Source organism: Neomonachus schauinslandi, chromosome 15, assembly GCF_002201575.2.
Source record: "Neomonachus schauinslandi chromosome 15, ASM220157v2, whole genome shotgun sequence".
NCBI lineage: Eukaryota > Metazoa > Chordata > Mammalia > Carnivora > Phocidae > Neomonachus > Neomonachus schauinslandi.
Window position 1 is genome coordinate 40,154,879 of NC_058417.1, and position 20,057 is coordinate 40,174,935.

At 52.8% G+C, this 20,057-nt stretch overlaps 3 protein-coding genes across 3 annotated transcripts in view; 1 reads left to right on the plus strand and 2 right to left on the minus strand.

Moving 5' to 3' along the window:
• LOC110573273 (signal transducer and activator of transcription 5B) overlaps positions 1 to 20,057 on the plus strand; it is an 871,639-nt gene that overhangs the window by 763,293 nt on the left and 88,289 nt on the right. The window lies entirely within an intron of this gene.
• HCRT (hypocretin neuropeptide precursor) lies at positions 2,107 to 3,309 on the minus strand. Its single transcript, XM_021681695.1, has 2 exons — positions 3,289 to 3,309; positions 2,107 to 2,481 (listed from the first exon to the last, which is right to left on the minus strand). Exons 1-2 carry the CDS (start codon positions 3,307 to 3,309, stop codon positions 2,107 to 2,109), a joined length of 396 nt encoding a protein of 131 aa, XP_021537370.1.
• On the minus strand, positions 5,109 to 9,707 carry GHDC (GH3 domain containing). Its single transcript, XM_021681696.1, has 10 exons — positions 9,618 to 9,707; positions 9,335 to 9,418; positions 8,864 to 9,147; positions 8,452 to 8,573; positions 7,799 to 8,303; positions 6,992 to 7,184; positions 6,806 to 6,877; positions 6,595 to 6,728; positions 6,132 to 6,217; positions 5,109 to 5,874 (listed from the first exon to the last, which is right to left on the minus strand). The coding sequence occupies exons 3-10, from the start codon at positions 9,132 to 9,134 to the stop codon at positions 5,656 to 5,658; spliced, it is 1,602 nt and encodes a 533-aa protein (XP_021537371.1). The 5' UTR covers positions 9,135 to 9,147; positions 9,335 to 9,418; positions 9,618 to 9,707; the 3' UTR covers positions 5,109 to 5,655.

Genomic DNA, 20,057 nt, shown 5'->3' on the forward strand with positions numbered 1-20,057 from the left:
TTCGCAGCACCCCAGTTTCCTGCGCTCCAGTATGTGACAGTAAGGGTCAAAGAGACTAGTTTTGCTGGTGGGAGGATCGGCAGGAAGGCTGGGAATTCAACTTCTAGAATGGGTTAACCCTCAATCGTGCCTCACTTTGGATAGGGCACCCTAGCGAGTTCTGCCTCAGAGTGCAGCCGGGTGGATGAAAAGAGCTTTGGAGTCCATGGGGTAGAATGCCAGTTCTGCTACTCACTGATTGTGTGACTTAGCCTCTTAAAGCCTCACTTTCCCTATCTGTAAAATAGAACTAATAATTTTCACCTCATGCGGTTGTGAGAATTTAATAGCATCATGCATGTTTTTGGTACACAGTAAGTGTGTTGGAGAGCAATTTCTCTCTTCCTGTAGTCTTGATTTAACCCTCCTTCTCGCTGCTGCCATTCGAGTGGGGAAGGAGGCTGGAGGCAAGCTGGGGGACAAGAAAGATAGTTTCAAGGTGGGCAGAGTCAGTTTGCAAATCTCCAAAGGTGTACTGACGGTCTTTGTTTTGTTTTAAGATTTTATTTATTTGACAGAGAATGAGAGTGCATGAGCAGGGAGAGGGGCAGAGGCAGAGGGAGAAGCAGATTCCCCGCTGAGCAGGGAGCCGATGTGGGACTCGATCCCAGGACCCTGGGATCAGGGCCTGAGCTGAAGGCAGAGGCTTAACCGACTGAGCCACCCAGGTGCCCAGTCTTTGATCTCCATCTTTTCCAAGATGGAACCAGTGACACCAGACATGGGATATTTTCACTACAAAAGCAGAAAATTACGGGGGCAGATGAATGTGGTGGCTTAGAGTGGTTGCTTCCCAGAACGAAGCAGCTAAAGCCAGTGAGAATGGGAAGATAGGGTGGTACTCATCTCAGGCCAGTGCTCCTCATCCTCACCCCCAGAGTCTGAGCTGGGTATTATCTAGGCTGTTAGATTGCTTAAAAGTGCCACATCCTTCTGTGTCTCTACTTTTGGTGTTTTATTAGTTTCCTGGGGCTATTAAACAAAGAACCACAAACTGGCTTAAACAACAGAAATTTATTGTCTCAGTTCTGGAGGATAGAAGTCCAAGATCAAGAGGAGGTAGGGTTGGTTTCCTCTGAAAGCTGTGAAGGAGAATCTGTTCCATGCCTGTCTTCTAGCTTCTGGTGGGTTGCTGAAAATCTTTGGTGTTCCTTGGCTTATAGATGCATCACCCCACCTCTGTCTTTATGTTCACATGGTTTTTCCCTGTGTGCGTTTCTGTGCGTCCAAATTCCCCCTTTTTATAAGGACACTACTTAGATTAGAGGTCCACTCTCCTCCAGTACGACTTCATCTTATTTACATCTACAATCACTCTATTTCTACATAAGGCCATCTTATGAAATGCTGGGGGTTAGGACTTCAACGTATGAATTGGGGGTGGAGGGTGCATTCAGCTAAAGTTGCAGGAAAATCTTGCCCCATCTCTGATTAAGAACTTCTCCTGACTCCCAGGTACCTACAGAATGAAATGTAAAGCTTGATGATTTGCGAGGGCCTTCAAAATCCAGGCTGCAGGAAACTGACAGCCTCCCCCTCCGACGCCCCACCGCTCCCCACACCGTCAACCCCCATGCAGCAGCCATTCTGGAAGATTCATGTGGAACCTTATATTCTTGCCCTTTTGGGCAAGCTCGGCTCCTATCCCGTCCCAGCCAGACTGCGCTCCTCTGTGCAAACTTCCTTGCTCTCCTTCCCTTCCCTGTCTGTCTGTAAAGGCCGAGATACAGAATGATTAGTAGAGCATCGAGAGACTTGTCTGTCCCCCATCCTCCCCTCCAAGCATGCACATGTTCTCTCCTTGCCGCGGGGCCTCTTCTCACGATTCCTTGCTCTATGTTGCGAGTTCGAAGACGCCAGAGCCGAGGTGCCCAAGCGCCCGGCTTCTAGGCACCCGGGCTCTTTATAGTTCGAAGGACTCTCACGCCCCCTGCAGGACGGGATGCGACCACACAGAACAGAGACCGGCCACATTAAGAGACGCGTCTTTATTGCCCTTTTTCTGAGGGCTGACACCGGGCGGACAAGGAGGAGAGGGCAGGGCCAGAACTGGGCAAGATCAAGGGCTCAGACTCCGGACCGCCCTCCAGGCGCTGCAGACGGGGCGGCAGCGGCCGCGGGACATCGGCGCCCGGGGCAGGGGCGCGGCGCTGGCTCCGCGCCTGCGCGGCGGCCCATAGTCAGGATGCCGGCCGCATGGTTGCCGCTGGCCTGCAGGAGGCGCTGCAGCCGGCCCTGGAGGCCGGGGGGCCCGGGCCGCCGCTTGCCCAGGGTGAGGATGCCGGCCGCGTGGTTGCCTGCGCCGTGCAGCAGCTCGTAGAGGCGGCAGGAGCACGTCTTCTGGCGGCAGCAGTCCGGCAGGGGCTGCGCGGCCGCCCCGGGCGACAGCAGCGCGGGCGGCAGCACCAGCAGCAGCAGCAGCGTCACGGCGGCCCAGGGGACCTAGGGAGACAGGAGGCCAGGCGCTGGGGGTCTTCCCGCCGCGCCCGCCTCCGGCCCCTACGCCCAGGCCCCGCCCAGCTGGCTCCGCGCCCCCTCCCCGCCTGCGCGCCTACCTCGCGGTCCGCCAGTTTCCGGGCCGCTGCGCAATGCTGCCTCTGTAGCAGGGCTCCTCTCTGGTTCCTTTACCTGCTCAAGCCCCAGCACAGCATCTCCCCCAGGAAGCCGTTTGAGTTCCCCCTGGGCAAGGTGAATCCCTCTTTTCTGGGTACCCTTAGTCCCTCGTACCCCCATTAAAGCGCTTACCACTCCACCTGAAAACAGGGTGTGTGAGTCTGTCTGCACCAGAAGTTTGTTCACTCAGGGAAGCAGAGGCCCTGTATAGACCCTCCCCGGACAAACACGTGCAAATCAAGGACTGGCAGGTTCCAAGTTGTCTTGTCGGCCTGCTCCCTTGCCGGGGAAACTGCACTCTGTTGCTTCGGACCTGTTTCCTACCCTCTCAGGGGGCACACCTTCGTCCCTGCTGAACGGGTATTAAATAATTCCTACAGGGCAGGTTTCAGGAGGGGGACGCGAGACAGGTGCAAAGACAGCCCCGAGGTCTCAGGAGAAGGCGCTCAGTCCCGGGCTAGCCCAGGCCGGCTCTGCGCCTAGGCTCCACCCAGTCCCCTGCCTCAGAGCCCACATGGGAAAAGACCAAGAGCAGAGACACCTCAGCCTTCTTTCCAGCCCCCCCAAGTCCCCGGAGCAAGCATTCTCATTGCCCATCTGGTATGATGAATCACCCCTCTCTTCCCGGGTCTTTACCTTTGTAGAGGGAGGGTTCATGGTGTCTGAAGCTCAGAGTGGGGTAGCCAGGAAAGGTGTCTGCAGTGGTCCGAATAGCCAGGAACTCTGAGGCCGTTGACTGTGACCCCCAATCAAGGGCCCCGGGTTTATAGTGCTCTGAGGTGGTGGGGGACAGACGGGTACTTGCGTCCACTCTGGGGCCAAACAAAGGCAAGTCTAAGATTAGCCTCCTGCAGGGGGGCCGTCTCCAGGTTGGACCCAAAGAATGGCCGCCAAGGCTCTCAGAAGCGGGAGTTTGATCATTGTGCCCCTGGTGCCCCCTTTGTCCATCCGCCTGCTCCCTGGAGATGGGCCGGTCTCCCGGCACTAATGAGGCCACCTTGCACCCAGGAATCTGGGAGCACAAAAGAGGCCTTGGCTGGGGCGCTGGCCTGGGACAATGGCGGGGGGGGTGGGCAGCTGCTAATTAGGGCAGGAGAGAAGGCAGCTGTAAGCCCCACACCCCACATGGTGTGTGTGCTGGGGGGAGGGCAGGCAGGCAGCAGGCCTCCCCCTTCTGCTCCTTGTTGCTGTCCCTGGGGTCTGTCAGGCTCCTGGGCCCTCTTCCTTCATGGAAAAGGCTTCTTAGCCACCTCTCCCTTCTTACCACCCGCGCCCCCCACTCCTTCCCTCTGCTCCTTCCACCAACCTCCAAGGTGGAAAATCTTGGAAATTGAACCTGGGCGGGGGGAAGAAAGCAGCCAAACCTGGTGCTGTCCTCTGACCTGCCCAGTTTCCTTCCTGGTCAGTCTGCCTGGAGTGAGGGATGGAGTCGCCAAGAGCGAGCCACCCTGGGGCAGGACTGTGCCAGCTCGGAACCAAAGTCTCTCTTGGATACGGGGCATGTCTGTTGAGCACCTGCTCCTTGCCAGGCTCTGCACTGGGCCCTGGAGGGCCAATGTGCATTGGACCTGGCCCAGTTTTCCTGGAGCTCCAAAGTCCAGGTGGGGAGGCAACCCGGCATAATGATAGCTCAGTGGAAGAAAGGACCCCAAAAAGACCTGGCATGCAAAGTGGATTTCCATCAGGTAAGTTTGGGGAGAAGGCATTCCGCAGGAGGCACAAGTGAGCAAAGACTTGGAGGTGACAGTGCTTAGCTCATGCGGAATAGTAGGGTGTGGTTGTCATAGTTGTGGTTTCCCTCACAGGGGAGAGGTGGCTGGACAGGTAAGTGAGGACCAGGGTGGGTCAAAGGGTCTTACAAGCTCAGCTGATTGGTCTCGATCCTGTGGGCACTGGGGAGCCATAGGAGGTTTTAGCAGGAAGGAGTCGTGGGGCTGATGGGGGGCTGGGTGGCCTGGATGGGGGGGCATGGAATCCAGAAGTAATTCAGAGACAGAATTGGAGACTTAGCAACTGATCGGGAACTAGGCCATGTTACTTAGGAGGAGCTGTGGGGCCTTGGGTGAGCCTCACAGCCTCATGAAGCTTCAGTTTCCCCATGGGTAAGATGGACAGTTAAGCCACATGGTCTCTGGGATTGCTCCCTGTTGGGATACTTCATGATTTGCAGTACAGCCCCTACCCAGGGAAGTGATTTGTGGGTGTTGGGCCAGACAGGGACCTGTGCTAAGCCAGGGCAAGGGAAGTTAGAGAGCAGTCCTGCCACAGTTTGGATCAGCTTGGAGTGGAAAGAGGTGCACACACACTCGCGGCCTACCCCGACCTGGAGTGGGGAGTGGGAGGAGAGCCCTGGTATCCAGAGCCGAAGGTGGAGGGGGGAGCCAGGCGGCGCAGAAACAGAGCAAATGGGACTATTACAGTTTCTCCATAAGCAGGCCCTGAGTCAAGAATCTGGTGCAAGAGGTTTATTTGGGAGATGATCCTAGAAAGCAGATAAGGGAGTGGGGATGGGAGGGATGGAAGGAAGGAAAACCAGTAAGAACTGTGTTATTGAGAGGGTTATCATTGTGGGCAACTGGAGCAGAATACACTTCAGAACTGTCGCACTGAGGGACAATGACGCTGGGGTTTTTTTCTCCAACTCCTGTTTCTTGTAGACAGAGGGTGGCTTCCAGGAGCATTAACTGCCAACACTTGCAGCCTGCGCAGTGCACTGGGCTGGAGACACGGGAGCATCGGTGTGTTCGGGAACTCTAGCAGTGTCCTCCGGAGGGGGCCACGGGGCTCCAGGCAGGCCCCTGCAGGCGTCCGCCGACGTCAGCTGACGTCAGCTGCTCAGCATGGGCTGACTAGGTCGGACCTCCCTAAGGCCTGGCAGCTCTGATGAGCCACTGTCAGGTAACAGAGTCAAAGACCCCGGCCAAGGGTTCTCATCCAGAGAGGCCGCAGAGCAAAGAGCGAGGTGGCCTATGAAGGGGGATGGGCCAGTGGGCAGGCCTCAGCTCAGGACAACACCCTCCTCTGCAGACACTGGGCCAAATGCCTGTGCCTGAGGACCCGGGGCATCTCGGGAGGAAAGGGGGCCGAGGGGCAGGCTGCAAGGGCGGCCCGGAGTTCTCTGAAGGCCCCATGGCCCACCAGGTGAACCCTGGCTGGGCCCACGCTGCCCCAGAACCGCGAGGACTTGTAGCGGGGAGAGACTTCCTGAAGGCAGTGGTCAAGCTGGGAAGAGAACGGCCTGGGTGAGGCTGGGGTGTGGCTCTGTGGATGTGGGGCGCCTGATGATGTCAGCATGTGCACGATAGGCGTTTCATGCATACGCATGTGTCTGTGGGCCTCATCTCTCCCCTCCCCGAGCCCCCAGGGAGGTTCTCCTCCCCGCCCCCCCCTCCTCCTCATCCCTGCGCTGTGCCCCGGGCACCTGGGGGCATGCAGAGTGAAGGGGACATGGAGTCACATCCTGTCCCTGTCTCGTTTACCTTGTCTCGATTTTCCTCTGACAGGTTCCTCAGCCCCCTCAGCGCCACAAACACCTCATAGTGGGGAGCAGAGCCCTCGGAGGAATCTGTAGACAAACCCCCAGGCACACAGACTTCTGTGAACAGGGCAGCTTCCAACAGCAATGTCTGTGCCCCCGTCTGTCCTACCCCACTCCGAGGTTCATGGGAGAAAAGGAATTTCTTGGCAGAGAGGGGGGTAAATGGGGAGGAACCCAAAGCCTAATCGTAGCTATGAAACAGGTCAGGAAAGGAAAGGGGGAGAGACTGCAGCAGGAGGGATGGGAGTTAGACATGGGGAAGGACTTTCGTGAGGAGCAGCAGAAGAGGCTCGGTCTTACCTCTTTCCTAGAGTTCTTCCTTCAGGATGGGTATGGTATGGGGGCGGGCGGTGCAGCCAACTCAAGAACGGGGGGGAGGGACAGGAGCTGATGGAGAAGCTCACCCAGAATGCTGCTCTCCACACAGCTATGGTCTAACAGTTTGGCCCCTGGCCACTGCCCTACGGCCCGGCCCAGGGCCTCAGAAAACACGTGCTCTTGAATGTCTTCTCCCCGCACGTTCAGGGCCTGGCCCAACCTGGGGAGGAGGAAGGGGGAGGCAGAGGGGCCTAGGGCACAAGAACAGCCGCTCAGCTCCCCCGGGGAGTCACCTACCTGCAGACGAACCTGACGACCGGACACTGATTGTAGGCACCGACCACCCGTATCACGTCACCCAGGCGGCACCTGACAGGGCAGTGGTGGTGGTGAGCTTGGCCCAAGGGCCCATTAGCTCATGTCCCTGGCCCTCAGTAGGGTCACAGAGGGCCTGAGGTGACCTGGGGGTCGGCAGGTGATCACCTGGTGAGGCCAGTGCGGTTGGTCAGCACCAGCTCGTACTCCTTGCCTTTCTGGGCCTCGGCCAGCAGGACGGTCGAGGCAGCCTCTTCCTGGGCTCCTTCTTTGACTGGGAGCAGCTCGATAAAAGGAGCTCCAGGCGGCAGAAGGTAGAGCCCAAGGGGCTGCTGCGGCCATAGGTTCAGGCCCACGACCCCTGCAGGGAGCAAGCAGCCCTTCCGCTGGTGGCACTGTTGCTTTCTGCTAGGGAACAGCCCCTCACCCTGGACCCCAGGCCCCGATTCTCTGAGCAGCTGACCCCACCGCTGCCCTTCCACCCCTCCTCCCTGGCTCCTGCAGGCTCAGTGCGCTGCCTCTAAGGCCCTGATTGGGAAGAGGCAGTGGTTCTGGGGGCGGCAGACCCCCGGGTAAATGCTGGTGCTGGGCGAATCTGTGCAAGCCTCGTAACCTCCATGAGCCTCAGTTTCTGCACACGTAAAATGGAGCTGCTGGGGGCGCCTGGGTGGCTCAGTTGGTTAAGCGACTGCCTTCGGCTCAGGTCATGATCCTGGAGTCCCGGGATCGAGTCCCGCATGGGGCTCCCTGCTCGGCAGGGAGTCTGCTTCTCCCTCTGACCCTCCTCCCTCTCATGCTCTCTGTCTCTCATTCTCTCTCTCTCAAATAAATAAATAAAATCTTTTTTTAAAAAAAATGGAGCTGCTGGTGTTGGGGGGATTAAATGAGGTGACTGTGTAGGGCTCACTACTTGGCAGCTTAGCTGTGCGGCCTCTGACCACTGCCCCCAGCTCACTGGCCCTGAGTCCTCCTGACCTCCAGAGGCGGCGTAAGCGGGCGAGAAGAAGGTTAGCCCTTGGCACCACAAGGCCCCCAGGGCAGCCACAGCCTCAGCCTGGCCTCCTGCGTCCAGAGTCACCACCACCTGTAGCTTTGGCCAGAGTCGGAGGGCCAGTCCTCGGGGCCCCAGCTCTAGGGCTTCCCGCAGCTCCGCCGCCCGCCTGGGGAGAGGTGGCCCTGGGTTCCCGGCAGCCATTGCTTCAGCCAGCTCTTCGCCATCGGCCTCCAGGCCCGAAAAGACGTCCAGGAGTTCAGTGGCCGTCCCAGCTTCCAGTGCCCGCAGCTCTGGGGACCTCAGTGCCTCTAGCAGCAGGGCCCCAGGGTGCTTGGCTCCGGGGGCCCTAACACCCTGGCCCAGGGCGTGCCAAGGCCAGGGGAGAGGGCGAGGCCAGGGGGATGTAGGGGTCACACAGGCCATGCCTCCCGGAGCCAGCACTTCTGGGTAGGCCTTGCTTAGGGCTGCCAGACCCAGCAAGGTGGCCTGGGGGGGAGACAAGAGCGGGTGTCGGCCCTGGGCCTGAGCCAGTCTCTGAGCCCCCAGGTTGGGGGTTCTTTGCCCACCCCAGTGGGAGGGTTGGGCTGCAAGTAGGGGTCTCTGGTGGAGCTAGATACCAGCCTTCTCAGTTTACCTGCAGGGAGGCCTCCCCGTAGTACTGGGTTGACATAGGGGGCAGGAGCTGCCCCCCACTTTCTTCCTCCTGGGCCTGGCTGGCCTTGGTCAGAGGGAGATGGTTCCGGAAGGTGCTTGTATCTGTAGCCCCAAAGACATCATAAACTTGTCCTGAAGCCAAAGTTGCCCAAGAGTTTCAGGCAAGATTGGTAAGACCTTTGAGGAGGGAACCCAGCATAGGCCTGGGGCAAGGCTACTGGGGCCGAGGAATGGAACATGCATCTTGAACAACCTTGAACCTGGGTAGGGTCTTTGGGTCGGGCCCCTCTGGGCTGGCAGTAGAAGGGGAGAAGGGAAGTCCTCAGGTTCTGGAATCTGACTTCCTGTGGCTTTTCTGCTTGGGCCGCCTCCCCAGACCCTTGGAAACACACCTGTGGTCCTCCGGAGGGGAACGTGGGGCCTTTGGGCTCCTTGCAGACACCACCTCAGGGCCTGCTGCTGGCTCCGGCCTGCGCGCTGGGTGCTCTGCTCTAGTCTCCACTGCTGCCACGCAGCTGCCCAGCTTAGGGCCCCCCCTGCCACACGGTGCTGGAGGCCAGCACGCCAGGACAGCCGGGCATCCTGGGGCTGCCGCTGCCGGAGGATGGCCAGGGCCGGCAGCAGCATCAGCAGGAGGAGGAGGAGGAGAAGGGGAAGCAGCATCTCCAAGCAGCTCCTGGGAGGAGGAAGGGACCCAAGTCCTGGAACTGGGGGAAGGAGAGGATAACCCATTTCTCCCCACCCCCCTTAACCCCACTCTGCCACACAAGAAACCAAGGAAAAAGGAAGTCTGGGAGGAAGCCAGGACCCGTCAGGCAGGTGATGCAGAGGAGAGGACATCAAGGCTTTGGAGTCCCACTGACCTGAGTTCGGACCCTGGCTCTGCCACTTGGTTAGCTGTAGGGCCCTGGGTAAGTAGCTAGCTGCTCCAGGCTCCGTTGCCCTATCTGTAAAATGGGAATAATAATAGCCCAGCAGAAGCTACAGAAAGGGCCTGACACGGTGCCTGGCACACACAGGCTGCCCAAAGAGCGCCGTGTCCAATCCACTCCCGAGTGAGTGGCTCTGCTTCATCCCAGGATCCTCCCTGTCCCAGCTCCGGGTCCCTCCTGAGCCCCGGGCGGTGGTTCCACGCCCCACATGCACCTGTCACAGCCCACTTGTGCCCACTCTCAGCACTCAGGGCCCTCTGGGTCCTCTGGTTTGTGTACACGGCCAGCCAGAAAGATGGAGCCGTGGCTTTAAAGGGTGGGGCCCGGATGGGGAAATCCGGCCACGGGCCTGAGGGAGGAGCTGGGGTGGGGGTGCTCTTAAAGGGGCAGTTTGCCTAAGGGCCCACGTGCTAGGACCCAGCCCAAGCCCGTGGCTGGGAGGAAACTCCCCGCAGGAGAAGTGTGGTCTTCAAACTCCTGCAGGTGAAGGAAGAGAAAGCTGAGTGTGGAAAAGAGCGCCACGAAGCAGCTTGCGTTGGGAGAAGGGCGCACCCCAGAAGAGCAGATTCAAGCTTGAGAATTGTTTAAAAAACAAAATTTTCAGGGCGCCTGGGTGGCTCAGTCGGTTAAGTGGCTAGGTCATGATCCTGAGGTCCTGGGATCGAGCCCCAGGTCCGGCTCCCTGCTCAGCAGACAGCCTGCTTCTCCCTCTCCCTCTGCCTGCCACTCTGCCTACTTGTGCTCTCTATCTCTCTGTCAAATTAAAAAAAAAAAATCTTAAAAAACAAAATTTTCGGGCGCCTGGGTGGCTCAGTTGGTTAAGCGACTGCCTTCGGCTCAGGTCATGATCCTGGAGTCCCGGGATCGAGTCCCACGTCGGGCTCCCTGATCGGCAGGGAGTCTGCTTCTCTCTCTGACCCTCCCCCCTCTGATGCTCTCTATCTCATTCTCTCTCTCAAATAAATAAATAAAATCTTTAAAAAAAAAAATTAAAATAAAACCAAAAAACAAAAAACAAAATTTTCTTCCAATCCAGAAACCCTCTCCACAAAGATCTACGAGCTTTTCCTGACAAAGGTAGTAGAGAAAGGAAGCACTTTTGTTATTGAATAAGCACAAACCAGAATGGGATGCACATCACAGGCAATGGCTGAGATTGCAAAGGCAGAAGAGAATCTCCCTCCCTTACTTAGCCAAGCCGCCAGAACCCATTACACACCTGTCCAATAACTAGGGGTGCGGCTCAGTGGGTTAAGCAGCTGCCTTCAGCTCAGGTCATGATCCAAGGGTCCTGGGATCCAGCCCCACGTTGGCGGGGGTGGGGGGGGGGGGGGGGGTCCTCCCTGCTCAGCAGGAAATCTATTTCTCCCTCCCTGTGATCTCGAGCTCTCTCCCTCTCAAATAAATAAATCTAAAAAATAAATAAATAAAAAGATAAATGGTAACTAGTCCTCAGGGAAGGGGACTTGACAGCACCATTTGTCACACGTAGCTCATCCCAACTTTACCTGGTAATTGGGGTCACCATTGGTGTTAGCTAACAGGCTTTATGCCAAGGAAAAACAAACTTCTCCCATCTTTATGACATGACGTCTTTTTGCAACTTGGAATAAGGTGCCCACCTCAGTTAGGCTCCTACCTGCCCTCCCACTGTGAAGTTTGAGAACCTCTGCTCTAGAATGAGGTTCTATCTGCCGCCTGTGGTTAAGCCCTCCCGGCTCCTGTGCTCTGGACCCAGGCTCTTGAACACTAAAACCCCTCCCGTCAACCCCTCATCCGTCTTCCAGGGGCTCTCTCGCCCTTTCACGGTGGAGCTCCTTTGCACAGTTCTGCTCTCACTATCAGGCTGCCCCACCTTGATCTCACCCCTTTTAATTTCTTGTTTAGGTCTTGAACTTGATTTTATAAAAGAACAGCTTTATTAGGTATAATTCACATACCATAAAAGTCACCCGTTTAAAGCAGACAATTCAATGGTTTCTACTATATTCACAGATCTGTGTAACGCCAACAGTCAATTTCATAACATTTTCATCACCTTGAAAGTAACCCCATATCCTTTAGCTATCACCGCCCCCCAGTCCCTTCCCACCTCCCCACCCCTAGCATAAGCAACCACAAATCTACTTTCTCTCTCTATAGATTTGCCTATTCTGGACATTTCATGTAAGTGGAATCATGTAACATGTGGTCTCTTGTACCTGGCTTCTTTCTTTTTTTTTTTTTTTTTTTTTTTTTAAGATTTTTATTTATTTATTTGACAGAGAAAGACACAGCCAGAGAGGGAACACAAATGGGGAGTGGGAGAGGGAGAAGCAGACTCCCCGCTGAGCAGGGAGCCCGATGCGGGACTCGATCCCGGGACTCCAGGATCATGACCTGAGCCGAAGGCAGTCGCCCAACCAACTGAGCCACCCAGGCGCCCCCTGGCTTCTTTCACTTAGCATGTTGTCAAGGTTCTTCCATGTAGTACTGTGTAGGAGTAGTTCAGTCCTTTTTATTGCCAAATACTATTTCATTGTATGGACATGCCACATCACATTTATTTACCCATTCATCAGGTGATGGGCATTTGGGTCATTTCTGTTCTCTAACTACTATGTATAATGCTGTTATGGACATTTGTGTACAAGTTTTTCTGTGGACATATGTTTTTATTCTTCTCGCATAAAACTGTAATGAATGCAAGGGATTTATCACATTCCAATTAATGGAATAGCTGGGTCGTATAGTAGCTCTTTGTTTAACTGTTTAAGGAACTGCTGAAGTGGTTTCCATAGTGGCTGCACCATTTTACATCCTCACCAGCAGTATATGAGGGTTCTGATTTCTCCTTACTAACACTTGTTATTATCTGACTTTTTGATTATAGCCATCCTAGTGGGGTGTAAAGTAACTTGAGTCTGGTTTTTTTTGTTTTTTTTTTTTTAAGTAGGCTCCACACCCAACATGGGGCTTGAACTCACAACCTTGAGATCAAGAATCATGTGCTCTACCAACTGAGCCAGCCAGGCACCCCTTGAGTCTGTTTTAATTTGCATGGTCCCTGATGACCAATGATCAAGCATGTTTTCATGTATCTATTGGCCATTTGTATAACTCTATGAAGAAATGTCTTCTCAGATCCCTTAGCCAGGGATCTTATTGGGCTATTTGTCTTTTTTTAAAAAAGATTTTATTTATTTATTTGAGAGAAAGAGAGAGGGTAAGAGCAGAAGCAGGGGGAGCAGCAGAGGGAGAAGGAGAAGCAGGCTTTCCGCGGAGCAGGGAGCCCGATGTGGGGCTTGATCCCAGGACCCTGAGATCGTGACCTGAGCTGAAGGCAGACCTTTAACCATCTGAGTCACCCAGGTGCCCCTCTTTTTTTTTTTTAAAGATTTTATTTATTTTTTGACAGAGAGACAGTGAGAGAGGGAACACAAGCAGGGGGAATAGGAGAGGGAGAAGCAGGCTTCCCGCCGAGCAGGGAGCCCGATGTGGGGTTCGATCCCAGGACCCTGGGATCATGACCTGAGCCGAAGACAGATGCCCAATGACTGAGCCACCCAGGCACCCCAATAAATAAAATCTTTTTAAAAAGAAGTTGTTGTTGTAGTTCTTTATATATTCTGGATATTAATCCCTTATCAGACATATGATTTACACATATTTTCTCCCAATCTTGGTGCCTATTCACTCTGCTATCAGTGTCCTTGGATGCACAAAACCTTTTACTTTGATGAGGTCCAATTTATCTTATGTTGCTCATGGTGTCATGGCCAAGAAATCATTACCAAATCCAATGTCATGAAGCTTTCTTTTTTTTGTTTTTAAAGATTTTATTTATTTATTTGATAGAGATAGAGAGAGGGAGAGCACAAGCAGGGGGAGCGGCGGGCAGAGGGAGAAGAAGAAGCAGGCTCCCCACTGGGGAAGGGGCTCCATCCCAGGACCCTGGGATCGAGTCCCACATCGGGCTCCTTGCTCGGCAGGAAGCCTGCTTCTCCCTCTCCCACTCCCCCTGCTTGTGTTCCTGCTCTCGCTATCTCTCTCTGTCAAATAAATAAATAAAAATCTTAAAAAAAAAAAAAATCAGTTGACCATAGGGGCGCCTGGGTGGCTCAGTTGGTTAAGCGACTGCCTTCGGCTCAGGTCATGATCCTGGAGTCCTGGGATCGAGTCCCGCATCAGGCTCCCTGCTCGGCAGGGAGTCTGCTTCTCCCTCTGACCCTCCTCCCTCTCATGCTCTCTGTCTCTCATTCTCTCTGTCTCAAATATATAAATAAAATCTTTAAAATAAATAAATAAATAAATAAAAGGCCAACTGTAAGTTGCTGCAAAATGTCATCTGCTTTTCTTTGGAGAATGAGATTTGGGTGATTTTTTTTTCTTTTTTGCATCTTTCTATAGTTTACAAAAATAGTAAATGTTACATGTCTACCTTCCAAATGAAAATAACCATAATTTTTTTCAGGTTCTAAAAGTAATATGTGGGTTCCAGTTCTGATATGACACTGAACTTGAACTACTCCAGGAATCAGTCTTGGGTGTCTTTCACTCAGGTGCAGCACCATTGCAAATGTGAGGAACATGTGAAGGTTAATTGTATGTGTCAACTTGACTGCATTAAGGGATGTCCAGGGGCGCCTGGGTGGCTCCGTCGTTGGGCATCTGCCTTCGGCTCAGGTCGTGATCCCAGAGTCCTGGGATCGAGCCCCGCATCGGGCTCCCTGCTCCGCGGGAGGCCTGCTTCTCCCTCTCCCGCTCCCCCTGCTTGTGTTCCCTCTCTTGCTGTGTCTCTGTCAAATAAATAAATAAAAATCTTTAAAAAAAAAAAAAAAAAGAAGAATGTGAAAGAGAGAGGTGCCTGGGCGGCTCAGTCGTTAAGCGTCTGCCTTCGGCTCAGGTCATGATCCCAGGGTCCTGGGATCGAGCCCCGCATCGGGCTCCCTGCTCCGCAGGACGCCTGCTTCTCCCTCTCCCGCTCCCCCTGCTTGTGTTCCCTCTCTCACGGTGTCTCTCTCTGTCAAATAAATAAATAAATCTTAAAATAAAATCAGTTGACCGTAGACACATGGGTTTCCTTCTGGACTACGAATTCTATTCCACTGATCCATATATCTATCCTATGCCCATGTCACACTATGTTGATTAGTGTTGCTTTGTAGTAAGTTTTGACTTGCTTATTGTGAAGTGTGACTACTTGAACTTAAATTCTTTTTCAGTTAGTTATTTAGGAGTATATTGTTTAACTTCCATATATTTGTGTATTTTCTAGGGCTTGTTATTGTTATTTACTTGTTTAGTGAGTGGCTAGATCATTTTAGGGAGTCTACCTACTTCCCACACTCCCATACATAGTGTGAAGCCTGATATTGCTCAGTAAGGGGGTACAGACTTGAGTATGCCCATAGTCACCCTAGCATGACAGTGATTTTCATAGATCTGTCTCTTTCCCTGACCACACCCAGCTGTTAAGCTACTCATAGTGTTAGCTGATTGCTATCTATTTTTCAACAATGCTTTGGGGAGTAAATTGCTCCACAAACTGATCCAATCAAATTCAGGATTCTTTGAAGGGACAGTTTCATGGCCAGTGTTTGAGATTTGTCCTGACCCCAAGAGAGCTCCTCCCAGCTGTCTCTTTCCCCATCTCTCTGTAGCACACTAGATAGAGCCCATTCAGGCTCTATCTCCGATGAAGCTATTGTTCTCCTGCCATTTGCCTTTCATGACACCCTCCTTTTTGAGAATACCCTTAAGCTTGAACTTCTTTTGCAAATGAAGTCAGTTCCTTGAAGGATTCAAAGTTCTGTTTTACAGCCTGCCTCTGTCATGCCCCTCTCCCCTCATCCGTACACATCCCTTAGCCCTGATCATCTCTTCTAAGATACTTAAAAATATTTATTTATTGGGGCGCCTGGGTGGCTCAGTCATTAAGCGTCTGCCTTTGGCTCGGGTCATGATCCCAGGGTCCTGGGATCGAGCCCCGCATCGGGCTCCCTCTCCCACTCCCCCTGCTTGTGTTCCGGCTCTTGCTATCTCTCTCTGTCAAATAAATAAATAAAATCTTTAAAAAAAAATTATTTATTTGAGAGTGAGAGAGAGAGCATGAGCGGGGGGTGGGGGGCAGAGGCAGAGAGAATCTCAAGCAGGCTCCACCCAGAGCCCAACACAGGGCTTGATCTCATGACCCGGAGATCATGATGTGAGCCAAAATCAAGAGTTGGACGCTTAACCCCCCAGGCGCTCCAGCCCTGATCATTCTTAGGCTTCACAACCACACGTCTCTTTGGACATTCCAACTTACCTGATTTGCACCCAACCTTCCTCTCAACCTGCTCTTCTTCCACATCTTCCCCTTCTCATCTTACTGAGGAGCATCTCTATCAATTACTTCCCGAGCCAGAAACCTGGAATTATTCTAGACTCCAGTCCTGTCCAACATTAGCTACTATGTCTGCGTATTAGGCCTCAGGGCCACTGCTGTGGTATCCTCATCTGTAGAACCTCATCTCCCCCGACTCAGACTGTTGAAACAGTCCCCCCCCCCCCCCCCCCCCCCATCCCTGGCTTCCTCCTTTGCCTCCCTCCAATCCGTCTTACAACTGTCACGGTAGGATTTCCTAAAATGAAACTCTGGTCATTCCCTTGCTTCACTTCCATCATGTTCGTGTGAAGTTTAAACCCTTAGCCTGGTGCACTAGGCTTCATCACCCACCACAGTTCTCAAAGTGTGGTCCTTGCCCTCACACCACCTGGGAACTTGTTAGAAATGCAAACTCTCAGGCTCCACCCCAGGCCTACTGACTGGGAAACTCTGGAGTGCAGCCCAGCCATCTGTGCTTTAACCAGTCCCCCTAAAGATTCTGATGCACGCCTGGGCTGAGAACCACAAATCACCCTCTATCCAGCCATATCCCGCCCTCCTTCATCCCCAGCTGCAGCCGGCGCTGGTCTCTCTGGCAGAATGCCTCTCCTTAATTCCTGTGTGTTCTTTAGGAGTCAGCTCAAGCTAATTCACCAATTCCTCCATGTTCTCTTGTATTCAGTAATGGCCTCAGGATAACTTTATTGCAGCATGAGCCAATATCCTATCATGATTGCTTGTGTGGCTGTCTTTCCCCAGCCATAATCCTCTTGAAGGCAGAACGATTTCTTGTCCCACATACCATGCCCGGCGCAGGGTGGGCACTTGAAATATGCTCAAGTTTAAGGATGAACTTTCTTTCTTTTTAAAGATTTTATTCATTTGAGACAGAGAGCACGTGCAGGGGGAGAGGGAGAGGGAGAAGCAGGCTCCCCACTGAGCAGGGAGCCCAACGCCAGGACCCTGGGATCATGGCCTAAGTCGAAGGCAGACGCTTAACCGACTGAGCCACCCAGGTGCCCCAGGGATCAGCTTTCTAATGGGAAGAGTGTGGAATCAGGAGGCAGGAGATACAGACTATCATTCTAATTTTTAAAACATCTTATGAACAGGAAGGTCAGAAATGCCCCTTCTGCTGTCAAAGCTGAAGACACTCTCTCTGAGGCCAATTCCCAACTAGTTCTGCTTTTCACAGTCACATTGATGATTTCAAATATTTCCCTATCAAAACTACCTTCTCTCACCACCTGATGGAAAAAAAAAAAACCAGAACTCAGTATTGTCCCTTCAGAGGAAGCCTTTATTGTAACATAAAATACACAATTTTGTGACTGCCCCAAATTGTACACAATACTTTTTTGGTGGCTATATACTAATCTGCCTCAACACTAAAATATGTATCTGAAATAATTTCACAAAGTTTTAAAAAGAAAAATTATAAAAAGTATACTTCCACTTTGTTATATTCACTTTTAGTCTCCCCACCCCCCTACAAAACCCTGCACATACCACACATTGAAAAGTTTTGATGACGTGTGTATGTGTATGTGTGTGTATGTGTGTGTGTGTGTGTGTGTGTCTGGGAGCAAGTGAGAGGCAGGTGGTCAAGACTTGCCACTGCCTCTTTTGTGGTTTGCAGGAACAGGGAGAAAAGAAAATACAACGCAGATAGCGAGCACACCTTTCAATCAAAAATCTCTCCCATCTATAGGCACAGCCTCAGGGAAACTGAGGACAGCTCAGCAACTGTACAAGCATGGGACCCCTACACTCAGGGCAGCCACACTTCTCAGTACCCGCAACCCCAGTGCTAACTGTAAAGGGCAAGCTCTGCTACAGGGCTGACGGTGTGGCAGTCCCCGCCTGTCAGGGCTGCTGAACTCCCAGCACTGCACTCACAGGCCAGTGTCGGTGAAGCCCGAGGGACGGGCAGGTAAGGGTCCGAGAGCAGTCTGGCTTCCTTTTCCCCTTTCCCCACTGCTCTGATTCTCACGGGGGGAATTTTAATCCAATCTTGAGGGCTTAGGGCTTAAAGGGCTTAGCCGCATCCTATGTCAATGCTGGTATCATGGAGGGGTCGGCCTGCTCCTCAGAGGCAGAGAGATTCTACTGCCTGGCATAGAAAAATAAATCAGTGTATGAAACCGAGCCAGGGCAAACAGCAGCTTTTAAAAAGTCATCTTCCAATAAATAATTTACTACAGAGGAATATTTTCCTTTAACATCAAAGCACTGATAAATTCGGAAGTCATTTTTGTAAAAAAAATATCTGTTTATTTACTCACATGTATAAAAATAAGGTTTTTAGGGCCATTCTCTCTTGGGTGCAGTCACTGTTGGAGAGGGGGGCCAGGGCTGAGTGGCTTGTAGGCCTACCCCAAAAACTATTATCTGCTACCCCTCTTCCCACCTGACTGCCATAGCCCATTCCTTCCATCTGATGTAAAGCTACGGAAGAAGTTGTGGACGTTATGTTGAAGCTGTTTTGTTTTGTTTTTGCAGCTTACCAAACTTCCCAGGAAACCCACTGACTGCATTTCCCCAGATGACCAATGCCTGACACCCAGCAGCCCATACCAAGTGGGCAATGACCTCATGGAACATGCTGGCCCTGGGTTCAGACTACGTTCCTGCCACCCCCTCCCCAAGACAGCCCGTGTGAACAGTGAAGGCAAACGAGGTGACTTGGGTATGAACAACACAGGACCTGCCACAGGAAGAAAGAATTGTGATGTCAGATGAGGGTGGGAAGAGGAAAACAAGAAGTCTCAATTTAGAAACAAAACACCACCATGTGCAAACAGCCGTCATCGATGAGCCTTGCGGTAGCCGCGCTTGGGCAGAAGGATGGGCAGCCCAGAGGGCAGGTGCCCCAGGGAGCAAGGCAACTTCCTCAGCACCATGGGTCATGGCTGGGCCTTCCACTCTGGCCATGATACAAAGGACGTCAACACAGTAAGCTGCGGTTATGTGACCCTCTTTTCTCTAGTTCATCAAACGTGTCTGCACGTGTTTACACACATAGAGCTGAGTGCAATTCCACAGAGCGGAAGGAAGGAGGGGTGAGGGAGAGAACATGTAGATGGGTTAGATGGGTTAAGTGTTATTTAAAAAGCCACTACCCATCGGACAACCTATGACTTCCCTTGTCCCAACAATGACCAGACATTCCCCCTTCACCCATCCCTACCCAGGAAAACAGGGGTGGGGGAGAGGGCAGGTGGGAGGACGGCTTTCTTTTTCAAAAGGCAGTTTCTACAATTCAAAGGAAAGCAGAGACAGTCACGGTTATATATCAACTGCTTGGCAGACACAGTGACAAATCTCACGGAGCGGAGGTGCTTTCTCCTCCCTTTGTCCTTCTCTTACTTGAACAGACACATGGCCAAGTTCCAGGGTTCATGGAACTACAGCCTTTTTTCACAAGGTTAAAAACAACCACAGCCTCTGTTTGTGGCCCCAAGGCTGCGAATAAACTGCACAGCAAGGGGGAGAAACAGCCCCATGTGTAAACTCACACACTCGCGTGTGCACACGCACTCACACACACACACTCACACACACACTCCCTTCACTGGTGCCACCATGCACAGAAACACTAAAGTCACAACTAGTATTAACACTTCACATTATGACTATTGTTTCCAAAGAGAAGCGATTCATGGAATTAAAACATCCACAAGAGTAAGTCCTCTGGCGAGGATGAAGAGGCTGAAGATGGAGACGGGGGTCACGACTGCGCGTGAGGGATCCACTGACTGTCCATAGGCCGGCCCAAGAGCTCCTCCACACGCCGCGCCACATCCATGGTGTCGTCCAGATCAAAGTCCCCATCGTTGTCCAGGACAGGGTCAGGGCTTCGAGGGAAAAGAGAAAAGATGAAGGGAAGGGAAAGGTTGTCAGAGGCCCAATGATGAGGAGCAGAGACCAGCCCAAGGCCCAAACCCCACCAGGTGCATGGCCCAAGACTGCCTATACCCTCTGCCTAGGCTTCGTGGGAAAAGACACTCATGATCTAAACAGTGGAGAGCAGAGTCCTTTGCTATCAGGACAGAGTGCCTCAAACTAGAATACCCACCCCAGTTGCCCCTCACCCTGGCTGTCCACACATCTAAAGCCCATCTGATCTTTATACAGAACAAGAAAAATCTCCATTTTGGGAGAGGGGACTAGATGACATTTGCCCAAATCCACTCTAAACTACCAATATCTTCTGGCTGAATCTATCTCCCACCTGGGCACATGCCGGAGCCCAGCTTGGGTGGTCTCAGACCTACAGGAGCTCTGGGTCCCTTTGCCCACCAG

Coding starts and splice junctions, on each gene's coding strand:
- HCRT (XM_021681695.1), bottom strand. CDS start 3,309: ATGAACCCTCCCTCTACAAAG. Junction 2,482..3,288: donor TGAACCCTCCCTCTACAAAG/GTAAAGACCCGG, acceptor CTGTCTCCCTAG/GTCCCCTGGGCCGCCGTGAC.
- GHDC (XM_021681696.1), bottom strand. CDS start 9,134: ATGCTGCTTCCCCTTCTCCTCCTCCTCCTCCTGCTGATGCTGCTGCCG. Junction 8,574..8,863: donor TCCCCTCCGGAGGACCACAG/GTGTGTTTCCAA, acceptor TTGGGGCTACAG/ATACAAGCACCTTCCGGAAC. Junction 8,304..8,451: donor ACGGGGAGGCCTCCCTGCAG/GTAAACTGAGAA, acceptor TCTCCCCCCCAG/GCCACCTTGCTGGGTCTGGC.